The 25,162-nt window shown below is 39.4% G+C and overlaps 1 protein-coding gene across 1 annotated transcript in view; it reads right to left on the reverse strand.

Moving 5' to 3' along the window:
- CIR1 (corepressor interacting with RBPJ, CIR1) overlaps window positions 1-25,162 on the reverse strand; it is a 440,401-nt gene that overhangs the window by 408,361 nt on the left and 6,878 nt on the right. The window contains exons 2-4 of the mRNA XM_053698458.1: window positions 23,445-23,539; window positions 18,443-18,536; window positions 10,696-10,754 (exon numbers count right to left, since the gene is read on the reverse strand). Coding sequence (XP_053554433.1) covers window positions 10,696-10,754; window positions 18,443-18,536; window positions 23,445-23,539 — 248 coding nt within the window. The remainder of the gene's footprint in view (window positions 1-10,695; window positions 10,755-18,442; window positions 18,537-23,444; window positions 23,540-25,162) is intronic.

Consider the following 25,162-nt stretch of genomic DNA (forward strand, 5'->3'; position numbering starts at 1 on the left):
ACCCCATCACGGTAAAAGAGGTAACCAAAACCATTGAGGAGCTGAGTACTGGTAAAAGCCCCGGCCCTGACGGCTTTAGTGCCAAATATTACAAATTATTTAAGGATATCCTTTCGCCACATTTAGCAACCCTATTCAATGACATTGGACACACTCAAAATTTCCCCCCAACCATGTTACTAGCACACGTTACCACTATCCCAAAACCCGGGAAGCCACCTAACCGCCCTGAGAACTTCAGGCCAATTTCCTTACTCAATGTAGACCTGAAGATCTACGCAAAAATCCTCGCCACAAGACTAAATGTCTACTTGCCCCATTTGGTTTCACCTGACCAAGTAGGTTTTGTTCCCGGCCGCGAGGCTAGGGACAACACAATAAAAGCCAATCTCTTAGTAAATCACGCCCGACACAATAATATCCCTTCAGTGCTTATATCAACTGACGCGGAGAAGGCCTTCGACAGGGTCAGCTGGGACTTTCTTGCAGCTGTCCTGTCGAAAATGAATTTCAGCCACTCTTTCATACAAAAAATATTGGCCCTCTACTCGAAACCTACTGCCCAAGTTAAAGTTAATAATATTTTATCTGAACCCTTCGACATCACAAATGGCACAAGACAGGGCTGTCCACTCTCACCTCTGTTATTTGCCCTTTCTATAGAGATCTTGGCGCACAAGATACGTGCCAATCATACAATTTCTGGGATACGGGTGGGTGGCCAGGACCACAAAGTCTCGCTCTACGCGGACGACGTTCTTTTGTCTATCTCCAACCCTTTGACCTCTCTTCCAGAGATTCTAAAGGAGTTCGATGACTATGGCAAAGTATCTAATTTCCACCTAAATCACACAAAGTCTGAGATTCTAAATATAAATTTATCCCAAGCTGAGCTGTGTCAAATCCCGCACATATGCAAACTTAAAATTAAAACCCAAACGCTTAAATATTTAGGAATCAACCTGACCCCAGATTCAAATGGCCTATTCGGAGCTAACTACCCCCAACTGTCAAAATCAATAACAGACGACCTATCTGCTTGGAAAAATAAGAGAATTTCATGGCTGGGTAGGATAGGTGTGGTAAAAATGAATATCCTCCCCAGGGTATTATATTATTTGCAGACCTTGCCGACCCCATTCCCAATACACTTTTTACGAAAGTTGCAAGGACAACTAGAGACATATATTTGGGGGGGTAGAAGACCCCGAATCCCTAGACGCACCTTATACTTGGCCAAAGACAAAGGAGGTTTAGGCATTCCATGCCTCCTATTATATAAAAAGGCAATTAACCTTCAAACACAAGTGGAATGGTGCACTAACTCAATAGAAAAGACTTGGGCCCAAATTGGACGCACGATTTTAGGAGTACAGAACCCGGGAACACTGAGCTGGATCTCTAGTAAAAATAGGCCAAACATAATCTCCCATTACCCTTTCCTTAGTGAATTTCTCTCACAATGGGATAAGACACTTGTCGAACACCCACATATCTCCTCCCTCCCTTCACCACTATCTCCATTTACACACAACCCCGACATCCCGTTTTCGAACACATATCACATAAATATAAATAGGGCACAGATAGATCAAACAATGTTTCATAGACTGCTCCTAGATGGGAGATTGAGACCCCTAGAGGAATTGCAGCAATTGGGAGTTCCTCTCACTTGGTATCATCACAGACAACTTCAACACTACTTAAGCACTACTAAAAAAGCAATTTACATTACAAGACAATTTACACGGTTGGAAACACTCTGTCTACTTCCATCCGCCCCAAGACACTTAATCTCAATTATGTATAACCTGCTGTCTTCTCATAAAGACGTTGGCTTGCCTTCATTTGTTAGAAGGTGGAACACAGAGTTGGATGGGGAACTGACGGATACAGACTGGGATAAAATATTTTACAACCACGCTAAGGCATCTGTCTCCGCCGGGATCCTTGAATCTAACTATAAATATCTGTCTCGTTGGTATTTGACACCAGAAAGAATTAGAAAATTCTATAAGAAATCAGATGGCAAGTGTTGGAGGGGGTGTGGTGAATCTGGCACTCTGATCCACATTTGGTGGACGTGTGACCTGATCCAACCCTTTTGGAATTCTGTCTTAGACACGATTGACTCCAAATTAAATGTCAGGGTGAGCAGAAATCCGAGCTTCTTATTATTCCACGGTCTCCCTAAGCTAGTAGAAAAACCCAAAAAACACCTCTTGTATATAATGCTCAACAGTGCTAAAACCCTAATCCCCAAATACTGGAAAACGACCCAAACACCTCAACATTCAGACTGGGAAAATAGGGTGGACAGGTATTTGACTCTGGAGAGATACAGATATATGAGGGATGACAAAATAGAACTACATGAGTACATGAAGGAAATCTGGAAGCCCTTGATCAGATAAAGTCACAAGACATGAAGAAACATCCCCTTCCTCCCTCTTTCCTTCCCCCCCACATACGCTGGGGTTAACCCCTTCCCCCCTTTTTTTTTTTTTTTTTTTTTTTTTTTTTTTTTTTTCTCTCTCTCTCTTTCTATCATCCTTCCTTTTCTCTTTTCACTAACTACTGGCATGCACTGAACCCTATGTCGCATGCCAGACCCTAGCGTACAGGTGCGCACAAAAGCACTTGAGTTGATTATTGTTGTTACTGTTTTTGAGATGCATGTTGCAGAGTTTGGTATACATCGCTACACTCCTCTCTCAGGTTGCAGAGGATAAGACTCAATGGAGTCACGAACTGTTTTCCTTCTAAGATCACGGACATTAGTTATCTAACTTCCTCCTGTAAGCTTTTGTGTAATAATCATCCCCTGGTTTTGCCATCTAAATTCTGATTTAATGGAGTGTACTGCTTTATGATTCTTATGTGATGCTATTACCTTTCTGCCATTGTCATTTCTTGTTATTTTCAATAAAGCCTTTTGAAATAAAAAAAAAAAAAAAAAAAAAAAAAATTTTTGATTTCCTGACCTCCGTCAGAAATATTTTCATGTCCACCGAGTCTATCAGAGTCTCTAGGAATGAAACTCTTGTGAGAGGGAAAAGAGAACTCTTTTCTACGTTCACCTTCCATCCATGAGATCTTAGAAAGACCAACACAAGGTCCGTGTGAGACTTGGCTAGTTGGAAAGTCGACGCTTGAATTAGGATGTTGTGTTGTCTAGATAAGGCGCCACTGCTATGCCCCGCGGCCTTAGGACCGCCAGAAGGGACCCTAGCACCTTTGTGAAAATTCTTGGCGCCGTGGCCAACCTGAAGGGAAGAGCCACAAACTGGTAATGCTTGTCCAGAAAGGCAAACCTGAGGAATTGGTGATGATCTTTGTGGATAGGAATGTGTAGATACGCATCCTTTAAGTTCACGGTGGTCATATACTGACCCTCCTAGATCATTGGTAAAATAGTCCGAATGGTCTCCATCTTGAAGGATGGGACTCTGAGGAATTTGTTTAGGATCTTGAGATCTAGGATTGGTCTGAAGGTTCCCTCTTTTTTGGGAACCACAAACAGATTGGAGTAGAACCCCTGCCCCTGTTCTGTTTTTGGAACTGGGCAGATCACTCCCATGGTAAATAGATCTTCTACACAGCGTAAGAACGCCTCTCTTTTTGTCTGGTTTACAGACAATTGAGAAAGATGGAATCTCCCCCTTGGAGGAGAATCTTTGAAATCTAGAAGATACCCCTGGGTTATGATTTCTACAGCCCAGGAGTCCTGAACGTCGCTTGCCCAAGCCTGAGCGAAGAGAGAGAGTCTGCCCCCTACTAGATCCGGTCCCGGATCTGGGGCTACCCCTTCATGCTGTCTTGGTGGCAGCAGCAGGCTTCTTGGCCTGTTAACCCTTGTTCCAAGCCTGGTTAGGTCTCCAGACTGGCTTGGATTGAGCAGAGTTCCCATCTTGCCTTGCAGCAGGGGAAGAGAAAGCGGGACCACCCTTGAAGTTTCGAAAGGAACGAAAAAAATTTGTTTGGTCCTCATCTTATTTGACTTATCCTGAGGGAGTGCATGACCCTTCCCTCCAGTGATATCTGAAATGATCTCTTTCAGTTCAGGCCCGAATAGGGTCTCACCCTTGAAAGGAATGGTCAAAAGCTTAGATTTTGACACCACATCAGCCGACCAGGACAAAACATCAGTGTAGACAGGAACCTCTAAATATTTCTCCATTTTACACAATTTCTCTGGAACTACAATAGGGTCACAATCATCCAGAGTCGCTAAAACCTCCCTGAGCAATAAGCGGAGGTGTTCTAGCTTAAATTTAAATGCCGTCATATCTGAATCTGTCTGAGGGAACATCTTTCCTGAATCAGAAATCTCTCCCTCAGACAGCAAATCCCTCATCCCTACCTCAGAACATTGTGAGGGTACATCGGATACAGCTACTAAAGCGTCAGAAGGCTCAGCATTTGTTCTTAACCCAGAGCTACTGCGCTTCCCTTGCAACCCAGGCAGTTTAGATAAAACCTCTGTGAGGGTAGAATTCATAACTGTGGCCATATCTTGCAAGGTGAAAGAATTAGACGCACTAGAGGTATTTGGCGGCACTTGTGTGGGCGTTACTGGTTGTGACACTTGGGGAGAACTAGATGGCATAACCTGATTTCCTTCTGTCTGAGAATCATCCAGTGCCAAACTTTTATAAGTCAAAATATGCTGTTTGCAATTTATAGACATATCAGTACACGTGGGACACATTCTAAGAGGGGGTACCACAATGGCTTCTAAACATATTGAGCAAGGAGTTTCCTCAATGTCAGACATGTTGAACAGGCTAGTAATGAGACAAGCAAGCTTGGAAAACACTTTATTCAGTGAAAAAAACAACACTGTACTGTGCCTTTAAGAAAAAAAAAGGCATATACAAACTGCAAAACTGCTTAAAAATACCTCAAATTTTTACAGCAGATTCAACAAGCTTTAGTAAGATTGCACCACAAGCAAATAAAACAATTAACCCCCAAATATGGAAACTGGATTGACAAAGTCAAAAATCGGCAAAAACCCTATCAGCACCTTGCCACAGCTCTGCTGTGGCGCCTACCTGCCCTTAGGGATTGGTAATGTGGGGATAAAGCTTCGATTTGGCCCAAGAAGTTCACCAGGACCCTCCGGTTTTGTAGCTTGCTGCTTATCAAGATAAAACAACTGCGCAACTGAGGCGCGAAATTAGACCCCGCCCATCTCACTCGATGTTACTAAGGCCTCCAAAAAAACACACCACGCGTTTTTACAGCCATGTGGGTTCTAAAAACCCCAAAAAGCCAAGTGTACCCCCAATACAGTTGTCCCTAAAAGGATTATTAACAGCACTCCCAGAAACACACAACCTTTTGTTAATAACATTCAAACTGAGTGTCAACCATAAGTTTAGCCCTTTATGCAAGCTTAGTAATGCCACTATAAGTCTAGGATTACTGCTTACCCTTACCCTCAAAGGGATACTGTCAGCCTTTCTGAAATATCATTGCTGTATAGCAAGAAACCGTTCCTCACACTGAAGTTTTCCAGTACTCCTCAGCTTCTGTGGGAACAGCAGTGGAACTTAGTTACAAATGCTAAGATCATCATCCTCTAGGCAGAAATCTTCATCCATCTCCTGTCTGAGAGTAAATAGTACACACCGGTACCATTTAAAAATAACAAACTCTTGCTTGAAGAAAAAAAAAATAACAGTTTATCACCTCTTTCCCTTTACCCTTCCTGCTTAGAGCTGGCAAAGAGAATGACTGGGGGGTGGAGTTAAGGGGGGAGCTGTATGGACAGCTCTGCTGTGGGTGCTCTCTTTGCCACTTCCTGTTAGGAAGGATAATATCCCACAAGTAAGGATGAAACCGTGGACTCGGTACATCTTGCAAAATAAATATTTGGCGCCAAGTATGAAGCACCAACAAACAGAGAAAAAAATGTTGGCGCTAACATCCGGAAATGACACACTTGCGTCATTGAAGACGCAACCTTGTGAAAGAATTCGGTGTCGACAAAGACGCCAGAAATGACGCATCTGCGTCATCGAACATAATTTTGAGCCAAAAAATCTCACGACAAAAATGACGCAATATAGTTTGGCATTTCGCACCCTCGCGAGCCTAATTCTACCCGAGAATTTAAAATGTCATTCAAATGAAAAAGAGACTATACCCCAGGTAAGAAATACATTTTTCTAAAAAATGCATTTTCCAGCTATGAAACCGACAGTCTGCAAAAGGAAATATATAGTACAATACATATATTTAGAACTTTATATAAATACATAAAGTGCCAAACCATAGCTTAGAATGTCTTAAGTAATGAAAACATACTTACCAAAAGACTCCCATCCACATATAGCAGATAGCCAAACCAGTACTGAAACGGTTATCAGTAGAGGTAATGGAATATGAGAGTATATCGTTGATCTGAAAATGAAGGTAGGAGATGAATCTCTATGACCGATAACAGAGAACCTATGAAATGGATCTCCCGTGAGGAAAACCGTTGCATTCAAAAGGTGATACTCCCTTCACATCCCTCTGACATTCACTGTACTCTGAGAGAAATTGGGCTTCAAAATGCTGAGAAGTGCATATCAATGTAGAAATCTTAGCACAAGCTTACTTCACCACATCCATAGGAGGCAAAGTTTGTAAAACTGAATTGTGGGTGTGGTGAGGGGTGTAATTTATAGGCATTTTGAGGTTTGGGAAACTTTGCCCTTCCTGGTAGGATTGTATATCCCATACGTCACTAGCTCATGGACTCTTGCCAATTACATGAAAGAAATTCTCTGGTATTTTGGGCAAGTTTTTCTCTGAAATTCCTGGTAGCGAAGGGGTCAATTGAGTAAGTTAAAAGAAAACCAAACATATATATTGTAGTGCAAACTAATAACATAGTGTTAATAAATTACAAAAGTGAAAAAGGAAAGGGCAGAGTGGTAAAAAATTCTACGGACCTGATATGTTGAGTTGACTTTTCTAAAACACACATAGAAATACAATTTGAACAAGTTGCTATGGATTTGTTAACGGAGTGATAGGAATTTAGTACTTCAAAAGACGTGAGAAACAATTGGGGGTGGGAAGTCAGACATTTAGGGATGTGGGCTTCTTTTTTTTTTTTTTCCTTCAGAAGCAATGGAACAATAATAAAACCTTATAATATAAAGCACTGTATATCCCTTTAAATACAATGCCATTCCAATCCATCAGAAAACCCAGCTATCTTTCAGTTTTTCTAACAACCCCCCCCCCCCCCAAGTTCACACTGGAAAAACCTTTGACTAAAATACCTCTGTCAAATTATATCAATATAAATTAAAAAATACTTTTCTATGGTGTCCATTTTAGGACATCCTTGCTCTATAGTTGTAAAGGAAGGAGCGTGGAGCAAAAATGTCCTATTTAAACCCTAAAATGGACACTACTTTTCACACAAATTACTTTTTTGGCCTGTATCTAGTTCAGCAGCCTTGGACACTTGAAAATTAATTTTGGCCTCCTTTAGACGGCAATTCTTCATTTTTTTAGTGCTTTTTTTCTTTCAACACTTATGTTATTGAACATGCTTACTTCAAGTATTAACAGGATAATTTTATTGTGCAAGAACAAATTAAAGATTATATATATATATATATATATATATATATATATATATATATATATATATATATATATATATATATATATATATTAGCAGAGAGAGCGCACTCCCACTCAAAAAGGCATCAACCAGGGTGCAGGCAAATATAATAATACAATAAGAGAGGCTTCATCAGACCAAAAAAAATAAATAAAAAAAAAAAATTTATTTTGGTCTGATGAAGGGGTGATTGATCCCTGAAACGTCACATACTTTAAATAATTAAAGCACCTTTTGACAAATCCAGCGAGTGCAAGCCTTTTCTCTTATTTTATATATACTGTATAAATATATAAATATATATATATATATATATATATATATATTTATATTATTATGCAAGTCGCAATTTTATTGTCCTTAACGACCCTCAGGCAGAAGGGGAACCCCCAACGGTAGGGAATACCCAGTTCCCTGAGATGCATGGTGAGAAATCTAGCCTCTCTTCTCTTGGCCAAAGTGAGCTGACTGAGGTCCGCATAGTGCTGGATGTGACACCCCTTTCTAGCAGCTGTTAAGATGTTTTCCTCGTCTCTGAAACTGGTAAACTTGATTACAACGTCTCTTGGTGGGCCTGAGCCCTTTGGAGGGGGTCTCAAGGCCCGATGATATTGATCTAGAGGAAATTCCACATCAACCTCATTATCCAGCAGTGAATTAAATTATTTTTGTAAGTATGGTAGAAGCTCTGACAATTATATATTCTCCAGAATACCTCTAATCCTTAAATTCTGGCGTCTTCCTCTGTTATCCAGATTTTTGACCTGTTCTTGTAGTTGCTTAATCAAGGAGGAATTATGAGAAGTTTGTCTGCATTGAAGGTCCAAGGTTCTGTCTGTTTGCTCCATTTCTTCCTCTAACTGAACAATGCACTTTCCAATCACATTAATTTCTTTTTTAACTTTGGATAGACTAGTTTTGTTGTCACCAACTTTCGTGATAAAAGCATTAAAGTCCTCCTTGGGAGGGTAAACCCAGTAAGTCTGCTTTAGTTATTGGGGCTTCCCCCTCAGGATCCATTTCGGATTCTGACATGTCAGATTGTATCTTGTCAGATTTATCTTAGGGTTCAGCAATTGTAGTGTCCATGGACTTGAAAAAAGTGTGTACTTTTGGTGTAGATATAGACAGTGTTTTGTTTGATTTTTCAGACCATGGGGCTCTTCTTGTAACCATTGTGCTGTCGCAAGACAGGAGGATTGCTGAGTCTTTTGCTTTAAGCAGACTGTTTTAAGAGTATAGTCCGGCAACAGGATATATTTTTATTATAGGATTGGTTTTATATATTTTTTCCCCCCGTTGCTGAATGTTGATGTATGATCTTAGGGCTCAGGCTCTCTCTCAGTTATAGGCATTTCTGAGCATGCTTACTTCCACTACACAGCCAGGGATGGGCGATATTAGTGTGATTTCTGCTTCACCATTAAGTAGGTGCAGCCCTATTGTAAAGGACCGACACGGTTTGTAGTGCTGCATATGGTCCGGCTCTACAACCAGCTGAAGTAGGCTTCAGGCCTCGACCGCGCCTGTCTCAGCTGTACCTTGTGAGCGAGGTAAAAATGTAAGTAAATCGGTTACCACCGGGGGATCTCCGTGGGTTCAGAGACCCTAAATCATCCTCAGGTATAGAAGAGTCTCATTCCGACAGGCTCTAAGTGCTAATATTGCCGACCTGACTCCGGGCTCTATACACCTGCGTCCAACTTGGGTGGTGGCTAGCTCCGCCCCCTCTGTCAGATATTATTATTATAATGTTTCTGCTTTACTAGCAAACGCAGTGATGCGTATTGTACGAGATCTTCATAGTAACAGGAACCCTCCTGAAGCTGCTACGTTGCGAGTTGAGATCTATCTTGAATGCAAACTTAGTTCCACTGTGTGGGTACACGTCAGAAAGGCCACGCCCCTTCCGGATTCGTATTGTGTTGTCATAGGTGCAACCAGCACCATTAAAACTGAAATCCCTGGTAACGGAGCTGTGTGTAGCACATGGCTAATTAGCATATTCACTGCTGTGTGACGTATCAGGCTAGGAGAAGCGTTTCTATGCAGATATGCAAAAAAGTCTCATATCGATGTTAAAAGCAACATCGCACACACACAGTGGAACTAAGTTTGCAATCAAGATAGAATGTGTATATAAAACTGCATTGTCTCATAGTTTTTAACTTGTTTTTCTCTGTGGATGTCAGGCTTTGTCATCTGCCTGAAGGAACTATTTGAACCATTTGATAAAGGTGCTGGTTGACACCGAAACGTCATGGGATCGTTTTAATCTTTGAAAATTCTACAATAAAAGCTAAGTTTTATTTTTTAACCCAGTGAGTGCTATCTTACTAAGTGACTGTTTTGTATATTTTTGATATAGCACCCTGGTGGCTGCTCACTCAAATATTTGAGGATTGGAGTGCAGGTCTTTATTTACCAAGTGTTTATATATATTATGTAATCACACTTTGAACATAATTAATACATGTTCTTCGGTATAACTGAAATTGACTTTAAAAAGGGACAGTCAATTCCAAAATAGTTATTATTTAAAAAGATAGATAATCCCTTTATTACCCATTCCCCAGCCAACATGGTTTTATTAATACACTTTTAACCTCTGTGATTACCTTGTATCTAAGCCTCTTTTGACAGCCCCCTAATCACATGGCTATTTATTTATTTATTATCTATTGACTTGCATTTTAGCCAATTAGTGCAGTGTCATCCACAACCTACGGCGTGAGCACAATGTTATCTATATGGCCCACATGAACTAGCAGTCTACTGTTGTGAAAAGCTAATAAAAAAAGCATGTGATAAGAGACTGTGGTGGCTTAGAAAAAGGCAGAAATTTAGAGGTTTAAATGTTATAAAGTATATTAAAATAATGTTGGTTGTGCAAAGCTGGGGAATGGTTAGTAATTGAGTTATCTATCTTTTTAAACAACAACAATTTTGGTGTAGACTGTCCCTTTACTTTTAAGATCTAAAATTCATGTCATCAACAAAACTAGAGAAATATAAGGAAGGAGGGAGGAAAGATGAGTAAGAGAGGGACAGGGTAGTCTTACTTTTCACGGGGTGCACCTTTCTGCCATTCAAATTTGTACTCAGTCGATTCTCCCTCTGTCTAAAATGGAAACACAAATTATATGCAGTTACTAACACTTTTTAAAAAGATATAAAAAAGGATTCATAGTTCATAAAGATCTCATAATGTTATTTTTGTTTATGCATAAAAACAAGTTGTTTTCTTAACAATATTTTATTAACAATAACATGTATTTTTAATTGAGTGATGAGTTCATACAAACTGTAAGTAGTGGTAGATTTTAAATGTGTATTTGGGCAGATAGGGGAAGAGATTGCAGTTGATGTTTTAAAACTACACAGATTTTTCATGTACCAATTGGTAAAGGGAGTTTTCAACAGCTATGTAACAACATAATAACGTTAACAGCTCTCAAGTGTGACAGAGCACAGAATATAACTTCTTTCCTAAAGGGACACTAAACCCAAATGTTTTCTTTTGTTATTCAGATAGCACATGCAATTTTAAGCAACTTTCTAATTTACTCCTATTATCAATTTTTCTTTGTTCTCTTGGTATCTTTATTTGAAAAAGCAAGAATATAAGCTTACAAGCTGTCCCATCTTTGGTTCACCACCTGCATAGTGCTTGCTGATTGGTGGCTTAACCAAAAATGAGACGGTTTATAAGCTTACAATACTGCTTTTTCAAATAAAGATACCAAGAGAACGAAGAAAAAAATGATAATAGCAGAAAACAAGAAAGTTGCTTAAGATTGCACGCTCTATCTGAATCATGAAAGAAAAAAATTGGGTTTAGTATCCCTTAAAGGACCAGTTCACTTAAGAGAGAGTTACTTAGCAGTGATAATGTCTTATTAATCAAAATGAATGAATAAATATAGCCACTGTGATATGTTTTTCTTTAACTTTTTTTCAGTCTTTGCAAGCCATCAAGTTTGATAATCCTGGAAACCCCTGATGAAAGGGCTGGGCAACAATACTATATTAGCCCGCCCCATGACCAATCAATTTGCACAATTTTATAATATGCAAACTACAGTAATTTTGCAATGTGCATTCACAAGCTGCATCTGAATGATGGTGTGCCCGTCATGGAGTGTGCACGCTATTCTAGTTATTTCAGAGGCTCCTACAAGTTCACTGCATGTGTCCATAAACAACAAATTGCAACTGTGTTACAAATGTCAGTCTTTATTAGGCTGTACTCTATAAATGATTTGGTCTGACTCTGTGAATGAGTAGTATAATGAAGTACCTTCAGTATTTGTTGCAGTGAGCTAAACACTTCCGTTTCTTCATATCTCCTGCACTGCTGATGTTCACCCGGTGAACACCCATGGGTACTGGGTAGTGAGCATGTGAGGACTACAGTACTTGCTACAAAACCATGATCATTGTATCTGAACTTCTCACTTCTGTATTTGTGCAATGTCTGCATTTCTGCTGTCAAGCAGGCTGTTTTGTAGCAAGTATCGTAGCCATCATATGCTAACTTCCCAGTCTTGCCGTATCATGTTTCTGGTGTCCACAGGGGCGAAACTACAGGGGTTTTTTTTTTTATAATAAAAAACGTTAACCTACCACTGCCTGCACTGATATGCGAGTGTGACATGACTACAGGGGTTAGTGTTTCTGTTTTACCCATTGGTGTTTATGCGTGTGTGTGTGCGCATGTGCATGTGTGTTTGTGTATGTTTGTGGAACCAGCAAATTACAGACCTTGTTACTACAGCATGGGGGGGCAGGGGGTAAACAGTGTCACTATACAGTACGACTATATAAAGTATGGGGGGTGGACCATGTCACTGACTACTGTAGTCACTTTATAAAGTACTGGGCGGGTAGGGTCAGGCCAGCCATCTCACCGGCAGATTACAGACTGAGTCACTGACTCACTATATACAGTACTGGGGGGGTTAGTGTCACTATATACAGTAATAGGGGGTCAGACCATCTCACAGACTGTGGGTACAGGGTACCTCCTTTTGCAGACATGTAATCTGATTCACATTTTTTCTGTGTTAAATGTAAAAAAAAAAAAAAAAAAAATATTAAATTCACCCCTTTTTTTTTGGAGGGGGGGGGGTGGTGGGCCTTCTTAGATTCTTGCACCTGGGCCCTGTGGTTTCTAGTTACGCCTCTGGGTGTCCAGTAGGCTGGATAATTTTAGCTGCAGTGATTTCTCTCCCAATCAAGCAGTTTTATTACACAGTCTGTCCCAGTATACTCAATTTTACAGAGGATTTATGCAGTCAACATTCTAATATTTATTACCCATAGAAATGTTTCTAGGTTGCAAAGGCGATTTATTTTCACTGTTACATAGCATGCTTTGCAGGATATAAGATGCAGCTACCATTTTTCAGCAGGTTCAACAGAAGTATAAGCAAAGTAGTCATCTATTTCCCTCCCACCCCGAGCACTGCCCCCTTCTCATTGCAGATTGATCAATATAATTGGGCTGATTTATCAAGGGCTGAATGGCCTCCGATGCCCCTGTTTCCGCGCGAGTCTACAGGCTTGCCGGAAACATCAGTTATGAAGCAGCGGTCTTAAGACCGCTGCCGCCGAGGCTGCAGACATCAATCCGCCCGATTCTATACGATCGGGTTGATTGACACCCCTCTGCTAGCGCGAATCTGCAGGGGGCGGCATTGCACAAGCAGTGCTGGTGAACTGCTTGTGCAATGTTAAATGCCGACAGCAAGGCGGGAAAAGACGCCATTTTATCTTTTTTTTTTCTCTTCCCTGCACTAACGTCATCTTAAGTGATACCTGTGGCCTTTAGACATAACATATGAGCAGGGGATCCATATCTATGATCCAGAACCCTTTCATGTTTAAAGGTCGCAAATTTAAAATAACGTTTTCTTTTTTAGAGCTCCACAAATCTTGCTCCCTACCTGGACAGTCCAGCTTTATAGCAGCAGTACTTAGGGAGACTCCACTAAGGGTCTGCAAGTCACTAGACGAAGGAAACTGAGCACATATTGTCAGACATCAAATCTTTTCCTCTGGATGTTACACTTCCTCAATAGAGAATAAAAATGGATCTAATGACTTCCGGTGGGCGGCGCACCAAGATGGCTGCAAAGTGTTGAAGCTCCGATACATCTTCTGTTTGGAAACCTACTTGCAGCTAAGATCTACTGCCATCCATACCTCCCTTGACAATTTGTTGTGTCTGGGAACCTAAAGTGGATAGAGAGATCACCATCTTCTCTCCCCTGGAAAGTGCATTTAAATATTTTCTTACGACACAGTTAAGGTGTCAATAGTTTGCTTTTTACCTTTCGAGATGGCTTCTATTGCTGAAGAGCATACACTGTGTAACTCCCTCAAATAAAGGAAAATATCAGCGAAAACAATTGTGGCAAGTCTTTTTTAACTAGCTACACACTAGAAAAAAAAAAAAGCATGCCAGGGAATGGTTAAACTGTTCTCTACTAAAACTGGACCATCTCACACCTTAGTAAAAATGGTGAATCATCTGTTAGTTAGTAACTGAGCCATGACTGACTTGACTATGCTACAACCTATGCTTCTGTCATATGTATTTAACATGCTTAAAACCATAATGCAAGACCACATACTGCAAAAAAAACTGCCTTTAGTGCCTCTATGTGTATCGCCTTCCTAGAATGCATGGTCATCAGGTCTGTAGTCCACTGAACACATATGGAATACAATAGGGTAGCTAATTACAGTCAGCTTGCAGTCACCTACAGCTGGGGCAGATATGACAGTAGGGGGCACACAAGGCACAGCTGGATTTCACACAGGATCATATATGTAGTTTTTGTCTCATTCTCACTACGTTTTGCCCTTCATTACTGAGGCTCATGGTACCCATTACTGATGTATTAAACATTTTGCTAATAAATATAAAGTGGAACTATACCACTGTTTCTTAATAACAACAGCTACCACCACACTTAAGTTGGCCAGACTCAAGCAGTCATTTAAGCTAAGGCAATTTCAGTGAAGTTTTTTGCTTGTTTTTTTATTAATATATAATCCATGACAAGCAACTGTATTTATTAAAATATTAAAGTGATGGTAAATTTGAGAGTTTAACAAACGCTAGTTTAAGCCATCAGTTATTTAAAAAAGGGTGCTAAACTCACCCTGACTGTGCCCCTGCAGCTTGCTAAACTAAACTCCGGCCACCCACGGCACAGCGCTCTCCTTCAATGAGGTGATGTTTGGACCTCTAAACAAATAGCCGTGCAGGTCAGCTGGACAGTGTTTTGTATGCTAGCACAGCTATTGGTTTAGAGGTGCAAACGTCACCTCATTGGTAGAAGAACACTGTGCCGTGGGTGCCTGGAGCCACTGAGTTTAGCAAGCTGCAGCGGCAATGTCAAGGTGAGTTTAGAACCCCCTTTTTTTTTTTTTTTTTTTAAATAACCGGTAACTTAAACTCCATTTTCTTTTTAGTGATGGCAAGTCCTAGCGTTTGTTAAACACTCAGATTTACCATCACTTTAAGTGAGATTATAAAGTGTAATAAAAACACCTCTCTATAGGGGTGATACAACATACATGATGATGAAATATATGAAAAGTACAGATCTTTCACTTACCTCTTTTGTTTCTTTTGTTGATGGTTACATGAAAAGAGAAGAAATACATATTTTACAAGGATAAAACAGAAACATAATATGCCAGCTCATAACTAAAAGTCATTATCAGTGCAACCAGATCATATCATCACTATTATAAAAATACACATGCTATTTTAAACAACTTTCCAATTTACTTTTATCATCACAATTAGTTTGGTTCCCTTGGTATTCTTTGTTGAAGGCTAAACCTAGGAAGGCTCATATGCTAATTTCTAAGCCCTTTCTAAGCCCTTGAAAGGCGCCTCTTAGCGCATTGTATCAGCTTTTCACAGCTAGACAGTGTTAGTTCATATGTGCATATAGTTATGCATGAGTCAGCACTAACTGGCTGAAATTTAAGTTTGTAAACAGCACTGAGATAACGAGCAGTTTGCAGACAGATTTGAGGTAATCACAGATGTAAAAAGTGTATTAATATAACAGTGTTGGTTATGGGGAATGGGTAATAAAGGGATTATCTATCTTTTAAACAATAAAAATTTTCAAGTAAAAGCATCCCTTGCCACCATATCGGTGAAAGACTTAACCATAAAAATTAAGTTTTATCCCAAATGTTAAAAACAATCGCAAATTACAATTAAAATTATCACTGAGCATTAGGTCCTGAATCAGACTCAACTGGCAATTACAACAAATTGATATTAATTCCTTGAAACATAGATTAAAATGGTTGTAACAGTAATGACTTAATTAAAAGTAAAGTAGCATAGTTAATAAATGCCCAAGGAGAAACATTAACAATTCCCAACCATATATTAACCTTGAGCTGGGATCATTTACTCTGTTCAGAATTCACAAATTGTTAACACACCTTCGTTTGTTTTGGTATGTTTTATGTATTTTTAATGTCTTTTAGTGTTTTTTGTATATAGCAATAAAAATTTCACATTGTATTTTTGTTTTTCACTTTATTAGCGCTGTTACTGTTTGAATTCTTTTTATATAATATATATGTATATAGCAGCTTATAATATCACGTTTTATCTATATATCATATTAGTGGCGCTCTCTTTTTTTTTTTCACTTCAAAATAGATAGTGTTTCTTTAACCCCTTAACCCAATGCGACGTATATATACACATACACCATGTGGTACTTTGCCTATCGTACCTCACAACATATATGTCGGAGCTGCTCCAGTAGTCTTGTGTGTTAAGTTATAGCTGGAGTTCCTGAGTTCATGGCATCTGCCTGCATATGGAACCGGAGCACAATCAGTGCTCCGGTTCCATATGAAGGCAGAGTCCAGTTCGTTACAGGCGGTGAGTGACAGAAAAAAAAAATGGGCGAGGGAGGGATGGGGAGCTACGCTTAAGGAAAATGGAGGTGAGGTGGTGGGACCACTACAATAAATAAAAAGAATAATATATAAAGTATTTTATAGGCACTGGCAGACAGCTACCAGTACCTAAGATGATGGACATTGTTAAAGGGGGGGGGGGGGTTCAGGGAGGTTGGAGGGTAAGGGGGTATCCTACATTGCTGGGGGGGGAGGGGCTTAAAACTTAAGGGGACACTGACACAAATTTTTTCTTTTGCGATTCAGATAGAGCATGCAATTTTAAGCAACTTTCTAATTGACTCCTATTATCACATTTCTTCATTCTCTTGGTATCTTTATTTGAAAAGCAAGAATGTAAGTTTAGATGCAGGCCCATTTTTGGTGAACAAGCTGGGTTGTTCTTGCTGATTGTGGATACATTCACCAACCAATAAACAAGTGCTGTCTAGTGTCTGAACCAAAAATTGTCTGTCTCCTTGGCTTAGATGCCTTCTTTTTCAAATAAAGATAGCAAAAGAACAAAGAAAAATTGATAATAGGAGTAAATTAGAATGTTACTTAAAGCTGCATGCTCTAGCTGAATCACAAAAGAAAAAAATGTGGGTTCAGTGTCCCTTTAATATTGGCAGTCTGTCTGCCAGTACCTATGAGATCTTTTTTAGTGAAAATATTTCTGCAGGTCGTTTTGAAATAATGAAATGTTAAATTAGGCAGTAACACTAAAGCACCAGCTCAATTGCAATGCATTAAAGGGACAGTCTAGTCCAAAATAAACTTTCATGATTCAGATAGGGCATGTAATTTTAAACAATTTTCCAATTTACTTTTATCACCAATTTTTTGCTTTGCTCTCTTGGTATTCTTAGTTGAAAGCTAAACCTTTGAGGTTCATATGCTAATTTCTAAGTCCTTGAAGGCCGTCTCTTCTCTCAGGGCATTTTGACAGTTTTTCACCACTAGAGGGTGTTAGTTCATGTATGTCATAAAGAAAACACTGTGCTCATGCACGTGGAGCTCCTATGAGCCAGCACTGATTGGCTAAACTGCAAGCCTGGCAAAAGAACTGAAATAAGGGGGCAGTTTGCAGAGGCTCCGATACAATATAATCGCAGAGGTAAAAAGTGTATTTATATAACTGCGTTGGTTATGCAAAACTAAGGAATGGGTAATAAAGGGATTATCTATCTTTTAAAACAATAAAAATTCTGGTGTAGACTGTCCCTTTAACTGGATAATAAAGCAATTTTTAAAGTTTTAGAATATATTACAGCAGTTGAAAATTGCATTGCAAATTAGCTGCAAAATAAAAAAAAGAAATTTTACGTTTTTAAAATGTTGATTATATTTGTTTCTTTTGCTCTTGATCTAACATCATATAATTATAAGATAAAAATGCAATAATAAAAAAAAAGGTCCATTGCTCACAAAACATCTTACATCAGAGATTTGCAGACTAGAAGAGAATGGGGGTGTGGTTGAAAAAAAACAAACAAACCTGCAATACAGAAATAAATCAATGTGCTGCTATTTGACTGTTCAAAAAGCCCTTTGCTTAGGGTGTGCTTTGTTAAGGAAAACGTACACAGTGCAGCCAGTGAAAAGCGCTGTTTAAGGAGAACATCCTAATGTGGAACTGTGCTGCAAAGTGAAAGCACTGTCTGCATGTGTCCCATTCTTTCTGCAGACATGCTGAATTTTTTGCAATGACATATCAAATTACAGAATGTTCTTCCTTGGGGCATGTGACCTCTTAAAAGAAGGATTTTTTCAAATACTGTTTGTTTTGAATTTGTTTTTATAACCCTTTAACTTCTGGGTCTTTAAAGCAGACAGGGTACGCTATTCAACTTCAACTGAAACCAGCTGCAAATTACCTTTTTCAGCTCCAGGGGGTGCTTCGTACATGAAATTGAGCCCATTCTTGACACGTTCATCACCCAAAAGCACTCTATAAGAGAATCACCAACAAAGATGAAATATTCAGTTCAGAAAGTACATATTAAAAATATTAATTTTAAAATCATTCATAAAAAAAAGAAGAAGAAAGAAAGAAAAGATTTTACGCTTGCATTAAACTCTATAAAACATACCCCCCCTCCGCTTTAATTTAAGACTCTCATTTGTGAGAATGATGATTTATAAAAAATTTAACACGATTTTTATTTTTTAACATATCCTTACTGGAAGGTCACCATAGATAAGATTTTAAAGATCTATATTATCTGTGAGTAAAAAGGTCTAATCGGTAGTTAATGCACTTATGCTCTACAAAAATGCAGCAAGTTTCACACTAAATTATGCCTTAAATACCAAGAAATTGTGACTAGATACTAAAAAAAAAAAATTGTCCTTGTCTTTGGTGAGTCCTGCTGTGAAGTGTAATCACTATCTTAATGGGACATAAAACACTAAATAAATACTAACTATAATGATGTATTCAAAGCAAGGATTAGCTTGACTTAGATATGTAAATATCTTAGCTGATTAAATAATGAAGTAATAAGTGTAAAATACACAAATACACCTGCTCTAATCCAAGGGAACTGCGTGGCCTGGCCTCACGAGATGGATGCTATGGGGGAGAAGCCATGATGGGAGGAAGCCGGTTTCGTCATTGGTGACGCAAGGACAGAGGAACTGCGGGCGGGGGATCGCCAATCCGGCTTTACTGAAGAAAAAGGTAAGTATTTCTAAAATAAGCTGCAATGTAAACTTTCATGAATGAAAGTGCCCCTGTTTTTAATAGTATTTTTAAAAACCGGGCACTGATTCATGAAAGTTTACATTCACTTTAATGTACAAGCTAAACCCAATTCTCCCCCTCGCACCTATAGAAATCTGCACACTGTGGATCCTCTCCAACCTTATTCAAAAGCACCTCCCCCACACTTCCACAATATCCTGCTCTCAGCAAACACGCTACCTGCAAAAATGATCCTGTGCTGCTGAACGTGCCTGGAGGAAATCCCACTCGGAACCATATTTCCTCCACTATAAGTTCATTCTTTATTCTAACTCCTCTGCCCTTCACTTAGCCAAGCAAACCTTCTTATCTTATATCTACTCACTCCTCAAACCCTAAACGTATCTTCTCCATTTTCAACTCTCTCCTCTATCCACCTGCACCATCCCATTCTGCTCAAGACATGGAAGACTACATTTTCAACAAAGCACTTACCATCCAAAGTAACATCCCAACAGAAGACTGCAACCTTCCATCTCCGCCCCCAGTCACCCCACCACCACTCTCGGCACCTTCCCCCACCCACCACTGAGAATTAAGCGAGTTCCCTATTGTCTTCCTCACACCTCACTACCTGCCCACTTGACTCTATCCCTTCACATCACATACCTTATCTGTCTTCTACCCTCAATCCAGCTCTTACTCACATATTCAACCAATCCCTTACTACTGGTTCATTGCCGTCTTCCTTCAAACACGCAAAGGTCACCCCCATCCTCAAAAAACCCTCCCTCGACACCAATTCTCCTGCAAACTACCGCCCCATATCACTGCTTCTGCTAGCTTCAAAAGTCCTGGAAAAACTAGTTTTCGATCGCCTAACCCACTTCTTGTCCTCCAACTCATTGCTTGACCCCTTGCAATCTGGCTTCCGTCCCCAACACTCAACTGAGACTGCCCTCACCAAGTTTACTAACGATCTTCTTTCTGCTAAAAACAAGGGCCACTAATCTATACTTATCTTAGTTGACCTGTCTGCTGCCTTTGACACTGTTGACCATCCCCTTCTCCTATGCACTCTCAGCTCCCTTGGGCTCTGTGACACTGCCCTCTCCTGGATCCACTCTTATCTCTCTAATAGGTCCTTTTCTGTCTCATTTGCTGGTGACTCCTACTTTTTATTGCCTGTCTGTTGGAGTACCTCAAGACTCTGTTCTGGGTCCTCTACTCTTCTCCTTTTATACTCCCTCACTGTTTAAACTTATCAGTATCTATGGCTTCAACTATCACCTCTATGCTGAGGATACTCAGATCTACCTCTCTCTTTCTGTCCTTTCTCACACCAGCGACTGCTTATCTGGCATTTCTTCCTAGATGGCCTCTCACCACCTAAAAATCAACATGTCCAAGACTGAGCGCCTTCTAACTGCCCCCCCCCTCTAATTCTACTCCAGTTTCTAACTTTTCTCTCACTGTTGGCGACACCACTATCTCCCCATCACACCTCTTCATTCTGTCGCAATGGGAGAGGTATTAAGTAGGAGAAATAGCAGGGTTCTTATGCCACTTTACAGATCACTAGCAGGGCCTTATCTGGAATATTGTGTACAATTCTGGAGACCATATCTCCAGAAAAATATAAATAAACTAGAACCTGTCCAATGGTGGGCTACTAAAATGGTACAAAGTCTAAAATATAAAACATACAAAGAAAGACTCTTTGATCTAAATATGTATAGTTAAGATGATGGAAACCTTCAAATATATGAAGATACTTAATGAAGTGGAAGCTGAAAGCATTTTCCACAGAACAATTAATCAAAATCAAAACAAGGGGTCACATTAAAAACTTACTTAGAAGCTCCCAGTTTAGTACTGTTGATGAGGTTAGGCTGGGACACCCAGTGAAAGGGGATGGGAAAACAGAAAAATCAGACATCCCCCTCCCATGCATATGAAAAGATAGATTACACAAACAATAGCAGATGGAATCTGTAGACATGGGTCTAAATTTGATACTTTGGGGCTTGGTTACAAAAACACTCCCAAATGGGCTATTTAAATGGATCGTCTACAAAAATTAAATGCAAAGAAAAAAATTGAGAGTACAATGTTCCTTTTGGCTCAATTTATTAAGTCCTTCACCTCGCTACAACTGCAGATTCTCACAAGAAAACCTGCAGTCAGTATTTATCAAGCAGTGGTCATCTCGACCTCTTAGGTGTAAAATTTCAATCTCCCCAGTCTCATCCGACCGGGGAGATTGACAGCTCCTCCCCGCACACAGCCAATCACGCGCAGGCAGGAGCCGTCAATCTCCCCATACTCTCACAATTAGTAAATGCCATGGCAGATGGATCCAACACTGTATAGCTTCTGTAAGTTTATCTGTATATCTGTCTATAGTGTGTGGCATGAAAAAGCGCACACAAAGTTCAGAAAGCAGACAGGAGGGCTTAGATACATCTGGGCTGAATTTACTGACCACCCAAATAAAATGTAAGCCAATATTATGCTAAAATTAGCCAATATTATATTTTATTGTTTGCTACACTAAATTAGTTTTCGTAAATTTATGGTAAAATTCTGCAATTCATTTTTGCATTTACAAATAACAGAAAATGTTATATTCCACACTGTCTCCACTTGGTTAGTTCCTAATGCCACTTGGCTAGCCAATTATGCATGTGGAGAACACCGATATAGTTACATCGGGGTCACCCCCATCTTCAGATCGACAGACGGGGGTGGCCCCAAAACGTTACTGCCAATAAAAGGTTATTTTAAGTCCTAGTGAGTGCACCGCATATCCTGCTTGTCTATCTACATTTACCACGATGCACCCTGGGCATTGATTCTGCTTCAACGTTAAAGCTGTTACATGAGTGCTCGGCCCCTAAACCTGAACTGAGAGATAGAGATAGAGAGAGAGAGATAGAGAGAGAGAGATAGAGAGAGATAGAGAGAGATAGAGAGAGATAGAGAGAGATAGAGAGAGATAGAGAGAGATAGAGAGAGATAGAGAGAGATAGAGAGAGATAGAGAGAGATAGAGAGAGATAGAGAGAGATAGAGAGAGATAGAGAGAGATAGAGAGAGATAGAGAGAGATAGAGAGAGATAGAGAGAGATAGAGAGAGATAGAGAGAGAGAGAGATAGAGAGAGAGAGAGATAGAGAGAGAGAGATAGAGAGAGATAGAGAGAGAGAGATAGAGAGAGATAGAGAGAGAGAGAGAGAGAGAGAGAGAGAGAGAGAGAGAGATAGAGAGAGATAGAGAGAGAGAGATAGAGAGAGATAGAGAGAGAGAGAGAGAGAGAGAGAGAGAGAGAGAGAGAGAGAGAGAGAGAGAGAGAGAGAGAGAGATAGATAGAGAGATAGAGAGATATAGTTAGAGAGATCTATATCAATGATTTTGTATATACTTGTACAAGTTGTTTAGGTTGCATACACCAGGGCTCGACAAACCCAAGAGCCTGATAGCCACTGGCTCCTAGAATTTTACCCCTGGCTCCTAACTTATTGGGTTATTCTCCATATATCTATATACAACTACCCCTGTCTGGCTCTTAAAAATATGTCTGGCTCCTAAATATTCTCTCTGGCTACTAATTTTTAAACAGATTTGTCAAACACTGGCATACACACACACATCTGTATAAGGAAAACAGTGAACATTTCTGGCTGCTAAACTTTTTTACTGCACCCTAGATACAAAAGGAAAGTGTCATGCCATGCACTTAATAATCCGCAGGCATTCTTACCAATTTAATGACTGAAAAAAAAAAATCAAGGACGCCATATTTTGTTGACCTCCAAGAATGTTTGTCTTATAACCATCAAAATAAACTTATTTATAAAAAAAAAGCACAACTTACCTGGGTCACTTTTTCTCCCACTAGTGTCTGTAATTACACCAATAGGGCATGTTGCCTATAGTTATATTATTTGCCTAAGAAAATAGGGTGGCTGCAGAGTAACTTACAAATTGGTCTTTTAATAAATCTACATACCTCAAAAATCCACAAGCTGCAATCTAGTCTCAATTGTACTATGCTCAACAAATAGTATGTTATATGCTACACTAACTTATACTAAATTAAAAAAATCTAACTATTAAATCTTAAGTTATGATATTATGGGATTTGCAAAGCAAAAGAAGGCATGTAAACTCACCTGTTATTATATGAATCTTGCTCTTTAAGATATTGCTGCATAAGATCTTCTTGCTTTTTATTATCATACGTAATTTTCTGTTCTGCCATCCATACCTACAAAGTATACAACATAAGATTTCTATTGTTTTATATTAAACCTATTAGAGGGACAGTAAACACAATTGTCTCCTTTCTTCTATGATTCAGAAAGAGAACACAAAAAACACACAAACATCAAAAACAAATTCCAATGTACTACCACTGTCAGATTTACTTTGGTGTAAAGCAGGTAGGCTGGATCAGGAGTGTGCACGTGTCTGAAGAACTAAATAGCAAGTGCAAGAGGCCTACATGTCTGCAGTACTCTAGACATGTGCACACTGTCTACCTGGGTATGCTCATCAACAAAAAACACCATGAATACAACTGAGCAAATCTAATAACATTAGTAAATTGGACTTTTCTTTTCCTAAAAAGAGACAGTAAAGTAAAAATTAAATCTTTAATTTAGATATAACATACAGTTGTAAACATCTTTCCAATTTATTTATATTGCCAAATGTACTTTCTTCTCTTGGTTTCTAATGTTAAAGAATCATGCACATTCCTGATCTCACCAAGGATACCAAGAGAAGTACAGAACTAAGCAAAATTGATAACAGAAGTACAATGAAAATTTTTTAAAATGTCATGTTCCAATCTATGTTTAATTTGGACTTTACTGTCCCTTTATATTGTATGCTCTGTCTGAATCACAAAAGAAAATGTTGGGGTTTCATATCCCTTTATTCTCATTTATAAGCAATGTAGAAGGATGATAAAAATGAAATAATTCAAATGTATACAAACATAGAAGCGCTCTACCAGGAACGAACAACAGCTCAGTAGCTTATCTTCCCAAATGCCAAAGTCTGTCACTACAGCAAATACATTTTCTTCAATCCATAGAAACACCTCATTCAGATGTGTTTTTGGTGCATTAAATTACAGGCAAAATAAATAATGAAAGTATATTAACCTTTTAACGCCGTTATGCCGTTCCATTCCGTCATAATTACACTGGGCTTTAGAGCCGTTATGACGGAATAGAACGGCATAACGGTTTTCAGCTCCTGTGCCCCCTCCGTTATTTTGTTTGTTGTGGATCCGGTTGGGGGATGTGCCTAGCACCTCTGGCACTCCCCCAGGATCCAATCAGCATGGAGGGGGTGTATCGATTGTCCCCTGTAACACTGTAGCAGCCAATGAGTGGAATCATTGGCTGTTACAAGTGTATCCGCTTCCTCTCTGCTCTCAGTGCGATCTGAGAGAGAGAGGAAGACAGTTTAGTGTTGGTGTGTGCTGCAGAAAGCTAGAGAGGGAGAAAAAATATAGTTACAAACAATATATATATTTTTTTTGCTGCTGATCACAGAGCTGCTACTGTGATCAGCCTAATATAACTTGCTTAGCCTGTTAGGGCTTTGATCAGTGTTGATCAAAAGCGTTGGGGGTTTATTTGTGGGGGTTACAAATATATATATATATTGTTTTTGCTGCTGATCACTGAGCTGCTACTGTGATCAGCCTAATATCACAGTGATCAGCCTGTCAGGGCTTTGATCAGTGCCCAAAAGTTTATTTGTGGGGATCTTTAGTTATTATTAACCCCTTCCCTGCTGTTCCCAATCACTACCCTTCCCAGTTCCTTTTTTTTTTTAGTTTATAAAAAAAAAAAAAAATATATATAAAGAAAAA

This window comes from Bombina bombina, chromosome 1, assembly GCF_027579735.1.
Source record: "Bombina bombina isolate aBomBom1 chromosome 1, aBomBom1.pri, whole genome shotgun sequence".
NCBI lineage: Eukaryota > Metazoa > Chordata > Amphibia > Anura > Bombinatoridae > Bombina > Bombina bombina.